The sequence below is a fragment of the Lissotriton vulgaris genome, chromosome 5 (assembly GCF_964263255.1).
Source record: "Lissotriton vulgaris chromosome 5, aLisVul1.2, whole genome shotgun sequence".
Lineage (NCBI taxonomy): Eukaryota > Metazoa > Chordata > Amphibia > Caudata > Salamandridae > Lissotriton > Lissotriton vulgaris.
In genome coordinates, this window is record NC_141693.1 from 54,708,524 (window position 1) to 54,731,462 (window position 22,939).

Consider the following 22,939-nt stretch of genomic DNA (forward strand, 5'->3'; position numbering starts at 1 on the left):
AGGGGTGCAGCTCCAGTCCACTGCTCCACCAGCAGCTGGTCATCCCCTTCCTTACTCCAGCAGAAATCTGGGATCCTTCAACGTACAACCCTATTCTAGCAGCCTCCCAACACCCCCTCCGCCCCACACACAGACACCGAGCATGCCCCCCAACTTCTTTACAGCATATAAAGCAATAACACATTCAATGGATTTTTTTTGTAAATCAAAAATATTTTACAATAAAAAAACAAATACATATTCTTGTGCCCACTGGTCTTACTGTGCACTTTAAAACAGCAATGCATCCCTTGGAGATGCAAAAAAATAAAAAATCCATAAAAGTGTCAACCTCCTTCGGTGCATGGCGATCTCCAAAACTCAACTTGGACTATTCGGCGACGGAGCAGATACCCACATTCTTAAAATGGAGATATTTACTCAGATTGCTTTCCAATTCCCCCCTCCCTGCCCATTGGAAGGGGGTTTGGCTGACGTTTGCCAGTTCGTAAATGTCAATGGTGCCCCCCCCCCCAAACTCAAGTGGAGTGCATGGGCCGGCTCATGACCTGCGAATACACCTCGCCGTCGTGGAAGGGTGGCATGTAGACGGAGGCGAAGGTGGCGCCATTGTAGCCTTGCGTCACATAGGAGTTGGGCAGGTGGCTCATGGGTTGAGATCCGGGCTGTGGCATCCCGGGGTATTGTTGGAAGTTCTCGTACTCGTCCCGGCAGATGCTGCGCTTGCCTTTCTGGCGCCGATTGCAGAACCATACGCGGACCACCTAGAATGATGTAAGGGGTGAAAGTTAGTACAGTTTGGAACATATTTATGAATAGTTTAAACACTTGGGGGGTCTAAAATTCAATTAATGCGCCTAAACAATAAGGGAAAAAATGCAAGAGCCCTAGGATGTGCAAATATGTAAATATTTAATCTGTGCTTTCTTAGTTACTTAGAACAGGTGGAAGAAAGAAACCACTGCAAAGAGGGACAAGAGGTATACATTTTTTTTAAAAGCTCATGATATAGCTATAGCAGGCAGTTGTTCAAAGGTTAACAGTCTGTTGAGTTATCTTACATCACTAGTTATCATGTTGATGTTTCTAACCCAAGGAGAACATTTAAAGGGTCTTCTTCAGGACTAAGTATGGTGATCACAGAGCAGAATACAGGGATCCGTGTGCAGTGGTGGACCAATGAATAAACAAAGCATTGAGCTGGAGATCATAGCAGCGCATGCAGGTAACAGGGCATCTGTGAGCCACAGGGGGATTTCATTGACCAGGTATTACTTCGAGAACACAGAGCAGCTCCTAGAGGATCCTAGAACAATGATCATGTTCATGATCTACTGCTTCTTACACGGCACCTCCATCGACCTCTAGTCTTAGCTTCTCCTGCTCTCCCTTTCACAGCTCGAGGCATTTTGGTAAAGTACAACTTCGCAATCTCTTGTCTACCCATCCCTCCTCTTGGCCTTAATTATTTTAACAGGCTAGGCTCAAACTGGTTATGAGGCTCTCGGGCTGAAATCTGAGTGGCCAATTGTGCACCCAGCGCCACCTGGCCATTTTCAACCGTTAGTAAACCAGCAACTGGACATCATATACTGGACCAATACCTAGCACTCCCTCCGGCAGCCGATGCCCACTGGGACTCAACTAGTCATTCGATCTCCTTTAGCAAACAACTGCCCATCCCTTCCCCGATCAATCAATCCCCTTGGCCAGCAATTGGCACCCTTCAGTCGTCCACCCATTGTCCATCCAGTGATGCAGTTTCATCATCTTTATCCATCTAGTAATTGTTCATAATTTCTCCAGTAAACCTTCCAACAGTTTATGTGATGAGTTCTCGAAATGCCACCGAGAAGTGGGTGGTAATATATTCCACAATTAAGAAGTGGATGGTAATATATCCAACAGTGAAGAAGTGGGTAGCAATATATTCCATAGTAAAGAAGTGAATGGTAGTATATTACTACAATAATATACTTATTGTAGCAACTTGTTTGAGTGAAGTGAAAGGTAATCGATTACTTCAATGAGGAAGCGAATGGTAGTATACTCAACAGTAGAGACTGGTTGAGAATCATTTTACCTCTGTATCTTTGTACTTCAATGGGCAGTTTGTGAGGCTTGGGCTTCAGGAGGGCAAGTAAGGTAGGATGATCCTGAGCTTTAAAGTTAGAGCCCAGTCATCTAACTGACTGTGAACCAGGAACAGCGTCTTAAGTGGCTCTTTCGGCCAGGGACCAGGTGTAAGGTTTTGAGAGCAGGTGGAAGGAAATGGGGTGGACTCTTGAGAATGAGCAATCCCATATAATTTTACGCTATTTGGAAACGCCATCCTGTGGAGTGCATTATCGCAATGCAGCTAGGCGTGGGCCTTGCCAAGGCCCAGGCTATGGTGTAAGAATCCTTGTTTGTATGGTCTGGAATCCATTTTGTATGTCTTACCTGTGATACTCAATGATGACAGGGCCTGTGAAAAATGACAAATTGTATATGTACATAAGCGGCGTTCATTTGTGTTCACCATATCTCTCACTGTAGGCAGAACGGATACCGCGAAGCATTGACCACCTCATCCCGTCAGCGTAGGCTCATACACGCACATACATGACAGGACAGCCATTTTTAGATACCATGGCCTCCCTGCCCATTTGTTAAATCCCAGGCCATAAGACTCTTTCCCTCTGCGCGACCCTGCTCTAAAAGCAACTCCCCGCCTGACCCACACCCCCCCTCGCCTTCCTCCCAGGAACCCCCTTCCCCTCTTCTGATGATCCCCCCTGGCCACGCCTGGCCTCTCGACCCGGTCTCTAGTCATAAGACCAAGCCTCGTGGATGTCCCCCCCCCCCCCCCCATATGGTCCTGCATAGCAAAATGTGATGCATCAGCTGAGGTGCCCGACCCTATCGCCTCCCCGACCTTTGACTTGACCATCCCCTCTTGCCCTCGTGTCCTGTAGGAATGTCCGGCTGCAAGATTACAATCACATGTTACATATTGGAAGGGGAATGACATCCGAGCGAAGGGTATTGGAATAGGCCTGAAGCTGGGATTCCAAACATGCCTTTTTGTACTTCAAAGTGTCTTTTTTGCAATAAGGAATGTTTGTGCATCATAAACCTGTGTATAAAAGACGAAGCCTCAGTAAGACCTTCAGAGCACCTCTTGAAGACACTGTGTGTGTGTCCGAAATGACAGGCTCTCCTCATGAGAAATAAAACTCTGTTCTTGCGTCCCTGCCTCCAGCGCCTGTCTCTTTATTTTTGATAACTGTTCAAGATGGGAACTAAGAGGCGTCTTGCGCCAGCAGCCTGGGCACCGGTTGTACTCTGAGATGGGCTAATTTTCCTCAGGCCGGCAAAATGTGTGCAGGGATCTAATAGTCGCAGATAAATGAATGTACCCGGCTGAAGAGTTTGTAACGCAAGGCTTGCTGAAGGATGCCTCATGTGACGCGCAGGTCCTCTTCAGCCCAGCAAAAGCCAGATACCCAGATGTCCTCATAGATCTGAGGCCAAGAGCCTGCATAGGATTGGACAGAGATTGAGAAAATCATTTTGTTGGTGCCTTGGAAAGTCCCAACCACTTGAGTGACGTGAAGACCATGCTTGTGGTCATCTTGTATCACACTGCCAGCACAAAATGTTATTTTGCTGTGATCGGTTAGATGCTTAATGGTTGTGTAACCCTCGCATCTTTTGAACAGCAATATGCCATGATAGTAAAGAAATTACCTTTTACTGTAACATGATTGGATATTGGACATGTGTTTAACACGCCTTTTTGTGGTTTTTGTGTCTAAAAAGACCGAATGAGAATTCCTCAAATGGGACTTGAAGCTGTTCAGCCTATGTTTCACGTGATCACGTACATTAAAATCGTGACCATGTCGGTTTCTTTAAGTAACTCCTAATGGCTGTGAAGTAAGTTATGGTTAAGCTCCTCAGTACAAGTCCCAGGTCTTCTCTCTTGATCTTCGTTATCTGCACAGTGTCGGACAAGTAAAGGCGACGGTGATGGATCCACCGGGCCCAACAGCCCTCTAGGACTCTGCTGCAAAACTCAACCATCCAGTTAACGCGACAGCGAGCCAGTGTATTTTTTTGGACAATCCTGCACTTTTACCAGCCTCTTCTCAGAACTAACCCTGGGCGTAGTTCGCGATGTAGCGCTACGCGTAGCTACGTGAAGTGCACTTTGCAAGCTACGCGAACTGTGTAGTGCAGTAGGGAAAATCCTGTTGCACTGATTGCACAGTGCCGGATACTTGTCCGCACTGCGCAATCATTGCAAACCGTATCCTGCACAGTGCAATCGGTCGTTTTCTGCCGCTCAAGTAGATTTGTACACGAGCGGCAGCTTTCTCAACGTGGACTGGTAGGTTCGAATCGCGAGCAGTCGCGAGCACACACAACCACTTGCAATGAGAAACCTGACCACCCCGCATTGAGAATCTCGCCTGGAGGTTTATTTTCCATGCTCGTGATTGGCAACTTGATGTTGCTGATCGTGAACGAGGAGAAAGTCTCGCTGAGATGTTATTTTGCTCGCTCGCCAACTTGACTTTGAGGACCGCGAGCAAGCAAAAAATGCCTGCTATGCTACGCGTTTTTGCACTGTGCTATGTGCAATTCGCGCAGCACGTAGTTGCGCAAACTTCGCACGCTCAGCGAGCGTTGCGTAGTCCTACGCCCAGGGTTACTCAGAAACCAGATCCTTACCTTCTCCTCCTCAGGACCTTTTTTGGGTATATTAATATGGGACAACAATCTCGCTGTTATATAAGATGTTTGACAGGGTGAATATAAAGAGGTTTCTTAATCGGGGCATGTGAGACGTTTGCTGATCTGAACACAAAAAAAGCAGATACAAGTCAGAGAGACTAGCGGCAGATGTGCTCACGGCAGGTAGATTCAGTGCAAGTGTAGCCCCAAAAGTGTATGTTTGGGCTAGAGAGAAACGCCTTGTCAGAGAAGAATTGATATGCATCCTACAGATGGTCAGGCACAGGTGCATAGATGTAACTGCTATAGATGTAACTGCTGCTGCAACATTTATACATTTTTTTTTTAACGGGTTCAAATATTGTTTTGGAAGTGTCCATGACTTGTGCTCGAAGCAGGACTGGCAATTTCACAAACACACCTGTCCACAGCCAAGAGACCATGCACTCCTCTTTCTCTCCTAAAGTATTGAAATAAAAATGAACAAGCTGACACTTAGGATGTTATTACAGGTATACTTCACATGGGTGGCCTTCTAATATAAAGCACAGGCAAATGAACTGTATTCTTGCCCCCACCTGAAGTCAGTTCTAATTTCTTGGGGTACTCTTGGCCAATGATTAAACATAAATCCAGAAGTCGAGAGATTTGAAACCAGAAACCTCGATTAACAGCTGCACACAGTCCAACTGTGTGATTTGCAGCCAGCACAAGGGCAGCCAGCCGGTTGCCTTCCAAAGCGAACTGGGCAGCAGTTCTTTTGAGTACCTTGCACACAGATCCTTCAACGCCCACTTACCTCTTGCTTCAAGTTGAGTGGCCTAACACTGTGCAGCAGCCCCCCCCCCCCCCGTCAACCCAGAGGTCTACAGACCTGCCCAGCCTGGATCAGGTAAACCCCACTTACATCTCGCTCCAGGTTGAGTTCCTCAGAGATCTGATTGATTTCTTGCAGGGACGGCTTTGGACACTTGAGGAAGAAAGACTCCAGGCTGCCCTTGATATTGTTTTCGATGCTGGTCCGCTTCCTCTTCCGGGCCTGCTGCAGAGCGTTCTCCATATTGCAAAGCTACAGAAGGAAAGGAGAGAGAAAACATGGTCAAGGACGAAGATCTCATCCCCTATGGAATGGATGGCCAACGCCATCACTGACGGGTCAGCAGAGTGATGGTCCTACATAGTGATGGGAAGGGTCCGTCTGGAGCCATCAGAGGCAAGATTCAGGGGAAAGCTCAAGACCCATCTGTTAGTGCAGTAGCTAAATAGCAGCAGTGAGCTGACCTGAGGGCATGCTGCTTCCACTTACTACAGCGCGGGGACACGCCGGGGTGCGTAACCAGGCGCTTTATAAGTTTCCCTATTATTATTATTATTTCTTGAAGAGAAGGGCAGCTGTATCCATACCAGGATGCTTCGAAAGCAGTCCCATGACAGGGGCATGCGACCAGCACCTGATGGTCCCTCACACAGGTGTCATTTACCTCCTGTAGGTTTTCATTGGTGTCGGCCTCCACCAACCAGCGCTGGAGGAGCGGCTTCAGCTTGCACATGTTCTTGAAGCTCAGCTGAAGGGCCTCGAACCGGCAGATGGTCGTCTGGCTGAACATCTTCCCTGGATTAAGAAACAGAGCGGGAGTGAATTACAGAGAAAATTGGGGATTATGGGGGGGAAGAGTGTTAAATAAGGGATGGCTTACTGGGAATGGACAACCCCAGCCAACTTATCAAACACAGTAACAAAGCGGTGAACAGCAAAGCGTCTGTGATATCAAGCTAACACGCTTGCTAACTGGCTCCCTTATCTGCTAAAATCTCATGCTATCACCAAATAGCAAACGCGTTTGTGTGTCCATCACAAATGCCCCAAGAGGACCTCTGCAGCCCAAACAACTTAAAACCAAAAATGAGCAGGCTGATTAATCCTACCCTCTGTGGCCTAAACAGCTTAACACAACCAGTGACCCAGCCTCAGCCAATAAACAGGATTAACTTGCAATGTCAAGCTTGGGCTGTCCTCATGGTCGCATTGAACGTTAAACGACACGCTTCTGGGCATCAGAATGCTGCACAAGTCTGGATAAGAATAAAAAAAACTATGTTTTTCCACTGCTGTCCTGAACTTAAGAAAGCTGTTAGTATCTATGGCCCAATAAGCTTAGTGCTCCAGCTAAGTGCCCCAAGAGGTTCAACTCTACAACCTGCTTCCGACCAGGGTCAACTCTCCGGCTCAAATCGCCTACAGGGACATTTGTCCAACCAGATCGAACGTCACCTGTCCATCCCAAATGGCCAATGACCCAAGACGCCCATCTCTTCATCCCAAAAGGCTCAAGGATGCAGCCATAATCACAACCACAGTGGCAAACGTTCCTGCCTAAACAGCCAACGCTTTTGCTCTAATAACTCAACATGGCCAACTCGTTGACGCAACAAGCCCATATCTAGACAGCCAAAGGTGCTGGATAGAATAAGAAAAATCTGATTCCTTACACCGAAGAACGTGTACCTTACATCAAAAGGTGTCTGAGGACCCAACTTACGTTGTTGAGCTAAAGTTTGCCACATAAGAGTGAAGAGCATTGAATTGTGGATATAAAACCTTCTATTTCAGAAGAAATCCGACTATTGCGGTCAGTACCTTGAGGTGCCACATTGCCTTTAGTGCGAACATGGTCTTTATTGCCTACCACGCAACACGACCACGGCAACTCTGCAGCCCAAACGCTTGAGCCTGAATATCCAACCGGAGCAACGCTCCAGCCAAAAATCTTGAGCCCAAAGACCCAACAGGGGCAACGCCCCTGCCCAAACACTTAGCCCAAAGACCCAACAGGGGCAACACCCCAGCCCAAACACTTGAGCCCAAAGACACAATAGGGGCAACGCCCCAGCCCAAAGACCCAACAGGGGCAACGCCCCAGCCTAAAGACCCAACAGGGGCAACGCCCCAGCCCAAAGACCCAACAGGGGCAACGCCCCAGCCCAAAGACCCAACAGGGGCAACGCCCCAGCCCAAAGACCCATCAGGGGCAACGCCCCAGCCCAAAGACCCATCAGGGGCAACGCCCCAGCCCAAAGACCCATCAGGGGCAACGCCCCAGCCCAAAGACCCATCAGGGGCAACGCCCCAGCCCAAAGACCCAACAGGGGCAACACCCCAGCCCAAAGACCCAACAAGAGCAATGTTCCACCCAAACGCTTGAATCCAAAGACCCAAGAGGAGCACAGCTCCAGCTGAAACGCTTGAGGCCAATAATACTACATTCCAGCCCAACATTCCAGTTCATAATAATAACTCACAGGGGCAATGCGCCACCGAAACACATCAGCAAGATAAGGCAAGAGGGCAATTCTTAGGGTGAACAATGCCAAAGATAGACTGCCGTGTGGGGGTAAAAGATGTTAAAATGCAAGAAGGCTTGGAGGGAGGCACAAATATACAACAGTTCTAAGAAAGGAAGAGAGTGCATCCCTGCAATTGGACGGGTGCTCACCGTACAGCGCCCCGAGGGCGAGCCCCACATCTGCCTGCGTGAAGCCCAGGGTGATGCGCTTGTGTTTCAGCTCCTTTGCGAACTGCTCCAGCTCCCCAGAGGTGGGCGTGTCCTGTCAGAAACAAAGAGCGGGAAAAGAGTGAGTCATGTGTTCATGTGTGCGCCCCAACCACACCCCACTCGCCCCTCAAGACCTCACAACCTTAGACACAGCCCCTAGAGCCCTGAGGTGGGCGTGTCCTGTCAGAAACAAAGAGCGGGAAAAGAGAGTGAGTCATGTGTGCGCCCCAACCACACCCAACACACCCTTCAAGACCTCACAACCTTAGACACAGCCCCCAGAGCCCTGATGTGGGCGTGTCCTGTCAGAAACAAAGAGCGGGAAAAGAGAGCGAGTCATGTGTTCATGTGTGCGCCCCACCCAACCACACCCAACACACCCTTCAAGACCTCACAACCTTAGACACAGCCCCCAGAGCCCTGAGGTGGGCGTGTCTTGTCAGAAACAAAGAGCGGGAAAAGAGAGTGAGTCACGTGTTCACATGTGCACCCCAACCACACCCAACACACCCTTCAAGACCTCACAACCTTAGACACAGAGCCCAGAGCCCTGAGGTGGGCGTGTCCTGTCAGAAACAAAGAGCGGGAAAAGAGAGTGAGTCATGTGTTCATGTGTGCGCCCCACCCAACCACACCCCACGCGCCCCTCAAGACCACACAACCTTAGACACAGCCCCCAGAGCCCTGATGTGGGCGTGTCCTGTCAGAAACAAAGAGCGTGAAAAGAGTGTGAGTCACGTGTTCACATGTGCACCCCAACCACACCCAACACACCCTTCAAGACCTCACAACCTTAGACACAGCCCCCAGAGCCCTGAGGTGGGCGTGTCCTGTCAGAAACAAAGAGCGGGAAAAGAGTGAGTCATGTGTGCGCCACACCCCACGCGCCCCTCAAGACCTCACAACCTTAGACACAGCCCCTAGAACCCTGAGGTGGGCGTGTCCTGTCAGAAACAAAGAGCGGGAAAAGAGAGAGAGTCACCTGTTCATGTGTGCGCCCCCCCCCCCCCAAACCGACTCCCTTTGAGAGACAGTTCACAACCTTAGAGACATCCCTAAACCCCAGTGGTGGGAGCTTCCTGTCAGGAACAAAGAGAGGGAAAAGAGACACCGAGTCACGTGCTCATGTGAGTGCCCCCTACCACTCCCAACAGCCTCCCTTAAAGAGACAGTGCACAACCTTAGAGACAGCCCTAGAGCCCAGAGGTGGGAGTGTCTTGCCAGGGGACAAAGAGCAGGAAAAGGAGAACGGAGTTGCGCCTTTACAAGTGCAGACCCTCGTCACACCTACCTCCCCCCCCCCCCTCCAAACCCCTATACCATAGATGAGGGAGTGTCCTGTCGGGGAACAATGGGCGGGAAAACGAAGATCGAGCCAGGTGTGCACACGTGCGCCCCGCCCCCAGCCAAACCCACCACCCTCCCTTCAAGAGACAGCACCAATTTAGAGGCAGCCCTTAAACCCCAGCGGTGGGAGTGTCCTGTCAGGAACAAAGAGCGGGAAGAGACACCGAATCACGTGTCCACATATGTGGCTCCCAACGAAACCCAACACCCCCCTCAAAACCCTGTAGACTTAGAGAGAACCCCTAGACTCCAGGGGGGCAGTGCCCCGTCAGGGAACGGAGGGAGAAGAACAGAGACGCGTCCGCCATTCACAAAGACGACAGAATGCTGCGCTTGCAATACACGCAACCCCAAGGCAAACCCATAACACCCCCTCCAAGATTTCACACAACTGGAGATAGCGGAGTAAACCCGCAGCTCATGTCAGATCCTAAGTACTTCTTAGTGTGGGAGGGGGGGGGGGGGGGGGTCAGGGGCAGATCTAAAACTCTCCTGTAGAGATCTTGGGAGGGGGTGGTACCCAAGACATGATGGAGCAGATGCTCCTGTATCCACATCTGTGCACTGAGGGCTGGGGGGTCCTTAGAGCGCATAGGTGTGATATAGGGACAGATCATAAGGGGGGGCAGCCCCTGAGAGTGCACAGGTGTGATATAGGAACAGATCATAAGGGAGGGGGGCTCAGCCCCTGAGAGTGCAAAGGTGTGATATAGGAACAGATCATAAGGGGGGGCTCAGCCACTGAGTGCACAGGTGTGATATAGGAACAGATCATAAGGGGGGGCTCAGCCACTGAGTGCACAGGTGTGATATAGGAACAGATCATAAGGGGGAGCTCAGCCACTGAGTGCACAGGTGTGATATAGGAACAGATCATAAGGGGGGGCTCAGCCACTGAGTGCACAGGTGTGATATAGGAACAGATCATAAGGGGGAGCTCAGCCCATAAGGGGGAGCTCAGCCACTGAGTGCACAGGTGTGATATAGGAACAGATCATAAGGGGGAGCTCAGCCACTGAGTGCACAGGTGTGATATAGGAACAGATCATAAGGGGGAGCTCAGCCACTGAGTGCACAGGTGTGATATAGGAACAGATCATAAGGGGGGGCTCAGGTCCTGAAAGTGCACAGGTGTGATATAGGAACAGATCATAAGGGGGAGCTCAGGCCCTGAGAGTGCACAGGTGCGATATAGGAACAGATCATAAGGGGGTGGGGCTCAGCCCCTGAGAGTGCACAGGTGTGATATAGGAACAGATCATAATGGGGGCTCAGGCCCTGGGAGTGCACAGGTGCGATATAGGAACCGATCATAAGGGGGGCTCAGGCCCTGGGAGTGCACAGGTGCGATATAGGAACAGATCATAATGGGGGCTCAGGCCCTGGGAGTGCACAGGTGCGATATAGGAACCGATCATAAGGGGGGCTCAGCCCCTGAGAGTGCACAGGTGTGATATAGGGAGAGATCATAAGGGGGGGAGCTCAGCCACTGAGTGCACAGGTGTGATATAGGAACAGATCATAAGGGGGGGCTCAGGCCCTGAGAGTGCACAGGTGTGATATAGCTGCAGGTCCTGGGGGGGGGGGGGGTGGGCTCAGGCCGTGAGAGTGCACAGGTGTGATATAGGAACAGATCATAAGGGGGGGGGCACCCCCTGAGTGCACAGGTGTGATATAGCTGCAGGTCCTGAGGGGCGGTGATGGCCTGGGGGCCAGGCCCCGAGTGTGGTGTGATTATAGTTGCAGATCCTGGGGTACGGAGGGGGAGATGGGGTTACCCCTGAATGTGAAGCGATCACACGGACACACATGATCAAGCCCTCCACGGTTTTGAGAGCGCACTGCAGACCCTGCGGCGGCGCTAGGACCCTGGGGCTCACAGGTGTGGCGGTAGAACTGTCAATCATGGAATATGACGGGGGCCAGAATGAGAGCCACGCGAGGCCCGGGGATGTCAGTCTGAAGAGGCTCGAGCTTTTATCATCCGCATTTCACCGGGAGGTCGATGCCAAAGGCAGGGCATGAAAACTGGCACCCTGCCCCCACCTGCACGTGTTGGACTGCCGCCGCCCCCGTTCGAGTGTCGCCGGAATGCAGAGGCAGCGCCTGGAAGCCAGCCTGCCACCTGGACGCTGGATGGCGCTTCAGCGAACGTGCCCGAAGCCCTGGTTTGGCACTGGGGGCTGCGCTACTCGCCATGTCCGTCTTTGACCAGGCCCTAGAGGTCTGGTGATGGTTGTATGGATACAGCTCCCCCCCCCCCCCCCCCCCGCCCTCCACCGCCGAAGACAAAACGGCCCCAATCACATGCATGCCGGACCAGAGATAGGGCTACAAAAAGGCCCGTTGAAATAAAGGAAATTGACATCAATTCAAGAACTTTTTGGGGCTCTAATAACGGACATTCGTGAGCTTGGACCCACACCTAGCACCCACCTTGGCATCATCACGGACAACAAACCGGACAGGTCATGTCCCAGCTGTATGCTGCCACACGCTGAAACGCCTGAACTATGGGGCAGATTTACAAGGCCCTTGCGCCCCTTTCACGCCGCCGTTGCGTCACTTAAGTGACGCAGTGGTGGCGCAAAAGATGCGCCATGGTGCAGGGTATTTACAACGTGACGCATCAAGGAGATGCGTCATGTAAAGCCCTGCTCCAGAAGGAGACGTTCCTGGGCAGGAGAGGGGGGGGGGGGGGGGGGGGGGCGTTCCGGCACAGGAACGCCTCGCAAAAGTGGCTGAGTGAAATCTAGATTTCACCTAGTCACTTTTGAGCCCATGCTGCGTCAAAACCCAGCGATTGTTTGAAGCAGGCGTAAGGAATGACGCAGCATTTCAGAGATAGGGCCCCGAGCATTGCTAGAGCTGCGTTGCGCTTGCGACGCAACTCCAGCAATGCAGCGCCTTTACGGTACAGATGCGTCGCGCACCTGTGTTGTTTTTGCCTCATGGTGCGCAGCATTGTAAATGCAGCGCATCCATGGTGGCGGAGGCGTAGCGCACAATAACTGGGGCATCCCTGCTGATATGCAGGGATGCGCCACTTATTGTAAATCTGCCCCTAAAGTGTCCAAATGTCCCGCACCCCCCAGCAACACCAGGAAAACTGTCACTCACACCCATCACGAGCAGACTGAACCACGGGCACGCCCTATACACCGGGATTAGCCACAGCTCACCAGGAGACTACAGACCATACACAACTGGGCAGCCGAATCAAACTCAACACCCCCACAGAGCTCAGTTCACACCTCAGGGAGCTACACTGCTCCTGGTACACAGGCGTGCAGAGTTCAAGCTCCTCACAAGCTCATTTGAGGCACTACAGAACACTGCCCATCCTATTTGATCACTTACATCTCCTTCCACCAAACAGCCAGACACCTCCTCTGCTAGGCACAAACACCCAACACCTTCAGAGGACAGACAGGGGGGGTCGAGTTTACCCTTTGCCACTCTTAATACTTGGAGCGGCCCCCCATACCACATCAGAGCCTCGTCCTCGCTGCTGGAATTCTGCAAGAAGCTGAAAATGTGGCTCTTAGAATAAATAGCTCACTCCTGCTGAGCGGCAGGAAACCCTCATGGGTGCTATACAAATATCCGTACCATAACAACCGCTTAGATCAATCCCTGGTCGCTGGTCTGGTGGCACATTGGACAAATGCATCCACTGCAGGGGCCTGCGTTCGGCCTCATGGTCACAGGTTCAAATACCAGCAGGTCCCCTCAGCCTTTCATCCTTCAGAGGGTGATAAAATGAGTACCATTGAGTTGGGTAACAATACACATCTTTTATTCAGCGCCAAGATACACAGTTTGGGGTGAACGTGCATTTACAAATACACATGTTATGTCCCCTGTTGCCTGCCCATGCCATCACTCGAGGTTTTGGGGATTAACTGGCTGAAGTCACTTCTAAGTACAATTGAGGTAACATCAGCGGTCTCTGGAACGGGCAACACCTCACCAGGTGACCGTATGGGCACCAGATCCTCCTTCACTTCAACGTAGAAGACAAGGCTCATAGTACCATCATGCAACACTCCCCACCCCCAAGCACATAGCATGCATGCAAATAGGTACACACCACACAGATTTGTTTTGGGAAAAACTGCTGCAGGTTTATTACATACAACGTTATGTAATATGGTGGGTTATCTTATGGGCGGTCCAAGGGCAGGCAGCATTCTTGCCACCTGCCCGCCTGATGAGCCAAGCAGCACTGGGGCGAACCCCATCTGTGCTGCCCCTTCTGGTTACCCTCTTCCCGGATCACGTGACACCTGGTCATCTATTACTCACGCCCCTTTCAGGGCGGAGGGTAGCAAGGCAAGCCCCCGGTTGTTCAGGCCCACAACCGCCCGACGGACTTACGGGGCGCCGACGCGGTTTCCAGGAACCCCCCATGAGGCTCCTGGGCTCTGTCACCCCTATGTGCCGTTGAGGTTTTAGGGATTAACTGGCTGAAGTCACTTCTAAGTACTATTGAGGTAACATCAGCGGTCTCTGGAACGGGCAAACCCTCACCAGGTGACCGTACGGGTACAAGATCCGCGTTCACTTCAACTTAGAAGTCAAGGCTCAATCAATCAACTCGGATTTGTAGAGCGCGGCTATTCACCCATGATGGTATCCAGGCGTTGGGATCAGTCGAAGAATAGAAGGAAAAAGCAAGGAGAATGCAGTGAAAACAAGGGAAAAGCAAGGAGAATGCAGTGAAAACAAGGGAAAAGCAAGGAGAATGCACACAGAAAAACAGGGGCAAAAATAAGAAGAGAGCAGTTAAGATGGGGCGGGGGGGGATGAGGAGAATGCATTAAAAACAAGCATTTACAATGCAATAGGTCTCGCAGCATTAAAGTCTGAGTTACTGCCGTTGTAAAGGACAATGCTTTGCATTAATTATTTTTCTTTTAATTTGCAATTGGTATATAGACATGGTTTGTGAATGGTTAGCTGTTGCTTATACTAAGCAAAGTTGGTAGTAGTATAGAGTGCTAGTCTTGCTTGTTATAAGAATGCTGATTTAAACAAGATATGGAAACTGTGGGTTTAAGAGTAGAAAGGTACAAGACTAAAGTCACAAAATCAAAAGATGGCATTGACGATTTTCCTGTTGATGTTGCCCATAAGCGCTGTACTAAAACATGTTTTCTATTATTATTTTCCATGGTAGGTATATTTTATTTCCAAGCCTTGAGATGTTTGCAAACCAATGAGATTTCTTGCGAGCCGTACTGGTTGGATGCAGCTCCAAACCCACGTCTTAGGAACATATTTGTATTTTAGAGACACAGAGACCCAAAGTGTCTACAGTTGTTTTGAAAATGCAGAGCAGTGTGACTGAACTGCTGACAGGAATAAGACAGTGTACACTTGATCCCTTGCAGTGTAGATTACCAGAGACAATTTGAGCGACATTCAAGAAAGTGTTCAATGTTTCAAAACAGAAATGAAAGAGGCGGACATGTTCCACTCTCCTTCCCCGTGCACCGTATTTTGAATTGTATCCCTTAGTCCCCCCCCCCCCTCCCCCAATATCTTTAGAAGACTAGATTTTGGAATAGATTAGGCGTTTTTACCATTGGTCTGTTTGAATACATGAATGACAGTACATGAGGTTGCAAAGTGTAGCCAAGGGATTATTTTACGTTAGAAGAGGAGTATACAAACACAAGGATTTTACACAATCTTTGTGTGCAGTTAGGTTATGCACATAAGCTTAGTCCATCCTGCTACCATCCTTTGTAGCCTCCATCTCACCTGTTTTTACACATACCTCTTCCATGCGAGGCACAGCCTTTGCTCCAAGAAGGTATAAAACTGCCACGGCACGGACCTGCATCATACGGATCAGCATCATTGGCAATCGCCTTGTACTCCAAAGGAAAATTAAAACTTGTCGATTTAACCTGCAAAACGTTACTCCTCAGTATACCTACGCAACTCAAATGTACATGAGCGGTGGCGCCTCCTACCAGCGTTCTCACCCACTAGCAAATCACCAGCAATGGAAGTACATGATAATGGTGCAATCCTTGCACTGTCCTGTCGACTGGATGGAGCAACACATGGACTGCGACACAATCCCGGTACACTCCTGGCCCTCAAGTACCATATCTACTCCCACATTCAGGCACTGCCGCCACTCACCCTCCTTTTGCCCACACAAATGTGCTCTCAGTGATCACTCAAAAGCACCTGTGCAAATTAAACGTGCATTAACTGTAAAACATCTTTCATAGACACTGGATTTCATCGATGAAGCATCAAGTTCGCCACAACACCCTAAGAGTACTTCTTTGTCCCGAATGCACAACACTTTCCGTTCTGGTCGAATACTACATCTCGCTGCTGCACATGCGCGTCCACGCATGCGCTCTTCACACAAGACCGTATCATTACCGAGATACAGTAGGGGCAGCGGAGGGTAGCAAACACATTTAGCTCTGTTTCCACTGAGGGATGAACTTGGACTTCTACTATCACATGCTGCTGTGATTTTTTTCTCCTCCCCCACCTCCGCTCTGAAATGTTATATTTTAAACCCGTGGCCTTTTCCTAACCCCAACCGTGCACTTGCTTGACAAGGCTCAAATATTGCACGAGCAGCGCAGCGCCTCAGTTTCTGCAATTTAACATTTCAAAGCGGTGTCATTACACTTGTTCACCAAGTTCCACTGCCAGGCTTCTCAAGCTAGCAGCTCATTGGACTCTTCGGCTCAGATTTCCTGCGACTGTGGCTGGCGGACGCTTCAAAACTGCTATTTCTACAACATTTCAGGAACTGGCTTGATTTTAAACCCAACCCCCACTCGAGAACAGGGGTTTTTAATACTGAAAGCTGATTGTTTTATGCTAGATAGTTGTAAACCTAACGGATTATTAGAAGAAAACATTTCTTAAATTTAGAACCGCTTATTGTAATTTCAATCACATTAGTAAAACAAGTGTACACTTACCCACGCAGATAGACAGAATGTGAAGGGCATGTGCCACGTGTGTGAAAGAAAGGGCCTGGGACGCAAAACATAGATTTAGCACAGGAATCCTGCTATTGCTAGGTGAGATCTGCGCTTTTATTGCAGAGTTCTTACTTTCTGCAAGAGTAGGCGGCCTTACAAAAAATGTTTCCCCTCTGCAACACTGGCCGGGGAGCTAGCAAAAAAACCAAAACACAAAAACCGCTGGGAGCGAAACTGAAAGCGTGGTGGGAGCGCACGAGACGCCGTCGCCGTGAGCGTGCACGCAAGCTGAGGAGGATCGCCAGAGAAGACATGGAGCCTGATGCCGAGACTGACCTGCTGCGGAGGGAGATGGACACGCGGAAAGAGCCCGGTGAGTGGGGGGGGGGGGGGGGGGAATGTGTGTGCGCGCGTGTCTGTGGAGTAGGGCTTAGTTGTAGGGGGGAGGCGGGGTGTGTGTCACTGTGCGCTCCTGTGTGTGTGTGCGCTGCGGCGGGGGTGTATGTCTTTATGTGTGCATGCGTGTATGTGCACTCGTGTGTGTGCGTGTGAGTGTCTGCTTACAAGGAGCTAAAAGGGAGACAGGAGATGGTGAACGCGCGCGCGACCTAATCCGATTCCACCAGGCTGCGTGTGCGCGCGCGACCTAATCCGATTCCACCAGGCTGCGTGTGCCAGTCTCTTGTCTCCTCTTTTAGTCCTTGTAAGCAGAACCGCCGACAATCGGTCTCTTCTGCGACAGCAGGGCTTCGCCCTGCATCGCAGGTGCGAGACCTAAAAACTGAAATAAAAGCAAGGAGGAGGCACACAAAAACTGGAAATGGCAGGAGAAACTAGTGAAAACACGGTGGAAAAGTATGGAGAAGGCATATAAATGGGTGAAAAGCGCATGAAGGAAGCAGTGAGAACGAGAGGAAACAGAAGACAAACCCGATGCCTAAGCCCCTCCAACGCCCTCCCACACCTGCCCCCGCGGCGGGCCCCTGAAGATGCATCAGCTCGGGGGACAATGATCAGATGGGGGCATTACAGGATCATTAGAGAGATGCCAGGGGGCGACCTTCTGAGGGGAGCGCCGGCCGATGCCAGCAGGGAGCGAGGAAGGTCGGTCTGAGGTAGGCCCCCCCCTGCAGCGCGTGACACTGAGTAGTTCTTTGCAAGGAAGACCTCATACCGCATGGGAAGTAATGAACAGGCACGGCAGAGCGTGACGCAGTATCAGCGTGTCCCACCCCCTGTACCCCCACGAACAGAAGACACTGGGCCACCCCTGCACCCACGAGCAGAGGAGACACAGGGCCACCCCTGCACCCACGAGCAGAGGAGACACGGGGCCACCCATGAACAGAAGAGACACAGGGCCACCCCTGCACCCACGAACAGAAGACACAGGGCCATCCCATCACCCACGAACTGAGGAGACACGGGGCCACCCATGAACAGAAGAGACACAGGGCCACCCCTGCACCCACGAACAGAAGACACAGGGCCATCCCATCACCCACGAACTGAGGAGACACGGGGCCACCCATGAACAGAAGAGACACAGGGCCACCCCTGCACCCACGAACAGAAGACACAGGGCCATCCCATCACCCACGAACTGAGGAGACACGGGGCCACCCATGAACAGAAGAGACACAGGGCCACCCCTGCACCCACGAACAGAAGAGACACGGGGCCACCCATGAACAGAAGAGACACAGGGCCACCCCTGCACCCACGAACTGAGGAGACACGGGGCCACCCCTGAACAGAAGAGACACAGGGCCACCCATGAACAGAAGAGACACAGGGCCACCCCTGCACCCACGAACTGAGGAGACACGGGGCCACCCCTGAACAGAAGAGACACAGGGCCACCCATGAACAGAAGAGACACAGGGCCACCCCTGCACCGACGAACTGAGGAGACACAGGGCCACCCATGAACAGAAGAGACACAGGGCCTCCCCTGCACCCACGAACAGAAGACACAGCCCCCCTTGCACCCACGAACTGAAGACACAGGGCCACCCCTACACCCAAGAACAGAGGAGACACAGGGCCACCCCTGCACCCACGAACTGAGGAGACACGGGGCCACCCATGAACAGAAGAGACACAGGGCCACCCCTGCACCCACGAACAGAAGACACAGGGCCACCCCCTGCACCCACGAACAGCAGACACAGCCCCCCCCCCCAGGCTCCCACGAACAGAAGACACAGGGCCACCCCTGCACCCACGATCAGAAGACACAGGGCCACCCCCTGCAGCCATGAACAGAAGACACAGGGCCACCCCTGCACCCACGAACAGACACAGGGCCACCCCTGCACCCACGAACAGACACAGGGCCACCCCTGCACCCACGAACAGAAGAGACACAGGGCCACCCCTGCACCCACGAACAGAAGAGACACAGGGCCACCCCTGCACCCACGAACAGAAGAGACACAGGGCCACCCCTGCACCCACGAACAGAAGAGACACAGGGCCACCCCTGCACCCACGAACAGAAGAGACACAGGGCCACCCCTGCACCCACGAACAGAGGACACAGGGCCACCCCTGCACCCACGAACAGAGGACACAGGGCCACCCCTGCACCCACGAACAGAGGACACAGGGCCACCCCTGCACCCACGAACAGAAGAGACACAGGGCCACCCCTGCACCCACGAACAGAAGACGCCACGGCCAGGAGAGAAACCCGGACTTTGGAGGTACAAAGACGCTGTGAGACGGAAGGTGACCTGCTCGATGGAACGTGTCAGGTCTCCACGGCATTGACGAATACAAAGGATCACGAAGAGCGATGATTTTTATATATAATACCAACGACAACACAATGAGAACCCGATGATTAGCACTTTGCATATATGAGAATCTTTGTTGGAGTCTTAACTACTCGCAGTGGTCATTGGAAAAGCAAGGTGCGAGCTCGAATATGAATTAGGAAGAAGCCCCGGGGGGCGAAACGCGCGTCGGCTGCTGTGGCTATAAGGAAATAAAACTTGACTGTTCTACAGCCGTTGCTAAGGGACCCCTCTATAACCGCCCCCCCCCCCCCCCAAACCCTATCGAGATCAAGTTGAGTGCACCGTCCCCCAGGGGAGCCCTCAGCCCCCCCCCCCCCCCCCCGCCCTGTGAAAGCACGGGGGTCATGCTGTATTCCTTTACTTACTGTCAGCCTCCCAGGTAATGACGGCCCTTCTGTTTTTCACAATGTGTATGTGAAGCGCTCTGATACCTACGGGTCTATACAAAACTTTTAAAATAAATACAAATAAATGGATGTACATCACCCAAACCCTTTCTCCCATGACAGCTCTGCGCCTGCCAGCTCCCCGGGGGCAGTCCCACACACCTGGGTGGAACCCCCAACACACCCCATAGAAGGAAGGCTTAGAGCCAAGGGGGGGGGGCAGTCCCACACACCTGGGTGGGGTGAACTCCCAACACTGCCTTCACTGGCATGGGCCGAGGGTTCAAGCACAAGTCGTTGAGCATCCATGGGCCCCTCTGCCTGCAGCCAACAGTGCGCGAGGCAATGCCAAATCCCCGTGTGAGGTCAAACGCAAGGTTAAAGTCCAGGGATGGCGGGTGAGCCTACGGGCACAGAAACGCCCCCGGGGTTGAAGCAAAGAATTAATATTTCCGGGGGGGGGGGGGGGTCACAGCCTCAGCGCAGCGCGCCAGATCCTATAAAAGTAAGCCTGGCAAAGAATGCCCTGTCACATTTGAATAAAGTAAACACCCAGCCTGCATTGCACAATACTAACCGCCCCCCAGCCTGCATTCAAGTGACCTCTACCCCCACCGGAAGTCGCCATGGGAACAGAGACCCCAAACAGGACCTTTCCAGTTTCTTGGATCCAACCGGTTCTTCCCCGTTCCAGACCCGGCAGAGACACCCCCGCCGGCAGTTACCCCTCTCCCTCCCGGGAAGTGACCCCTCAAGTCACTTCAACCCTGCCTGAATCAAAAGGGTAAACGCAAAACCAGACCCAAAACCAAGCAAGAGACAGGGCCGGGCAGAAGAGTGAGGGGGGCTGAGCCAGGTAGAAACGGGGGCGAATCGAGCCAGGAAGAAAGGGGGGGGGCAGCCGAGCCAGGGGGAAGGGGGGGGGGGCAGCCGAGCCAGGGGTGGGGGGGCACGAGCCGAGCCAGGGGTGGGGGGGCACGAGCCGAGTCAGAGAGGGGGGGGGGGGAATGAGAGCCGATCCAGAGAGGGGGGGGGGGAAGAGCCGATCCAGAGAGGGGGGGGGGAGCCGAGCCAGAGAGGGGGGGGGGGAGCCGAGCCAGAGAGGGGGGGGGGGGAAGAGCCGAGCCAGAGAGGGGGGGGGGGGGGAGAGCCGAGCCAGAGAGGGGGGGGGGAGAGCCGAGCCAGAGCCGAGCCAGAGAGGGGGGGGGAGAGCCGAGCCAGAGAGGGGGGGGGGGAGAGCCGAGCCAGAGAGGGGGGGGGGGAGAGCCGAGCCAGAGAGGGGGGGGGGGAGAGCCGAGCCAGAGAGGGGGGGGGGGGGGAGCCGAGCCAGAGAGGGGGGGGGGGGGAGAGCCGAGCCAGAGGGGGGCGAACCGAGCCAGAAGGATGGGCCAAGCAAGGAAGAAGGATGTGGCGAGCGGTGAGGGAGCCGAGTCCGGGCGGGGGAGAAGGTGAGGGAGCCAGAGGCCTGGGGGGCCGTGCACCTGCTGCAGAGGTCTGCATGGAGCTCACTGTCTGCACTGCAGGCTCGAAGCCGAGTAGGAAACCTGGGCGGGTCGTGCAACTGCTGCAGCAGATATGGCTGCCTCTCGAGACAGAGTTTAAAAGTAGTGTCCACAAATAAGTTACATTTGAGTGCCCCCCCCCATCCATCCCCCATGGTCGAGCTAACAAATGTAGACATCAGTCCCATTCGTCCGCAGATTCGCATGCTACTTGTCTTAATACACGATACATGTTTTATAGCAATCACGTCCGAGCAGCCATGTTCTGCGGCGGGTGTGGGCCTCACACCCTCGCTGCCTGGCTACAGACGCAACACTCCTTCCTCGACCCCTACATCCAAAGTCCCCGTTACTCCCAAGCGCCTTGGGGTGGTTTAGGAGCCATAGAAGCGTGCTGGTGTGGGACAGACGCATGGAACAGGAGCAGAGAGGTCAGAGGTTAGGGTGGCCTGGGACAGTGGTAGGGGACAACACTTCCAGGTCAGGGGTGAGGCTGGCTTGGGACAGTAATAGGGGACATTTCATAGGCCAGGGGTGAGGCGGAGGTCAATTATAGGGGACAACACTACATAGGACAGGTGAGAGGGAGGGGCCCAGGTGAGAGGCAGGGGCCCAGGTGAGAGGCTGAGACCCAAGCAGAGCTAGGGGTCCGGGGGAAGGCAGACTAGTAGGGTCGGAGTGTAGGAGACCACCATACCCCTCCCTCCCCCCGTCACTCACCTCGTCCCCGCTGTCCTCCTTTGGGGGGTCCCCGGGCTCCAGCTCGGGGCTGGCGCTGCTGCCCGTGCTGTGGGGGCTGTCATCCGACGGGCTCACGGGTTGGGCCGGCACCCTCGCCCCCGGAGAAGGACCGCGGGCGGAAGGGGGCACTGCCAGCTGGGGCACGAAGCAGCCCCCCCAGGGCTGGGGGTGCTGCCCGTACCCGGACTCCCGGTCCGGCCGCTCCACCTTCACCTCCACCCGGTGGTGGGCTTCGTACCCCCCGGGGCCGTGCTGCCCGTACACCGGGGCCCAGGCCTCGGCAAAGGGGTACCAGGCCCGTGCCAGCCCGTGGGCACCCGGCCGGGCCTCGCCGTCCGCACCGGCGTGTCCGTACTCCACCGCCTTGAAGCCGGGGTAGGCGCTATAGCTCTCGGTTAAGAATCCGGGCCCGCTGGCATCGATGCCAGGGGTGCCTAGGTGCAGGGCCTGCGTGGCAAAGCCGTAGGCAGGGCGCCCGATCTCTTGCCCCAGGTGTCCAGCCATCTCTCTCTATCCTGTCCGTGAAGCAGGGCCCAATCACCCCAAAACTCACACCAGTGTCCCCCAAAAGTCCCAGCACCGTCTACCCCAAACTCCCAAAACACAGCTCTCTTCCGAGTCCCTAATTGGCCCTGATTGGGCAGTTTATCATGCAGATGGAGCCCTCCCTTCCATTGGCCAACACTGGTGGGGCGGGCCCTCCCCCGCCCTGGGGGGGCTGACAGTATCTTCGCCTCACCCACCTACACTCCGAAGCCCAACATACTTCAAAGCCAACTGCAGTCATTGGGGGGCTCACAGTTTAAGAGCAGGGCGCCCCCCTGTTCTGAGCGGGATAATCTGATGGCCTCCTCTAATGTCCAGACAAGTGCCCCAGCGGGGGTTGGGGGCAGGGACAATACCCCCCTCGCC

General features: G+C 53.2%; 1 protein-coding gene across 1 annotated transcript; it reads right to left on the bottom strand.

The window, feature by feature from the left end:
- Positions 1-200: 200 nt before the first annotated feature.
- On the bottom strand, positions 201-22,650 carry POU5F1 (POU class 5 homeobox 1). The gene is made up of 5 exons (XM_086919941.1): positions 22,007-22,650; positions 8,217-8,328; positions 6,204-6,334; positions 5,630-5,791; positions 201-764 (listed from the first exon to the last, which is right to left on the bottom strand). Exons 1-5 carry the CDS (start codon positions 22,529-22,531, stop codon positions 519-521), a joined length of 1,176 nt encoding a protein of 391 aa, XP_086776067.1. The 5' UTR covers positions 22,532-22,650; the 3' UTR covers positions 201-518.
- Positions 22,651-22,939: the final 289 nt, after the last annotated feature.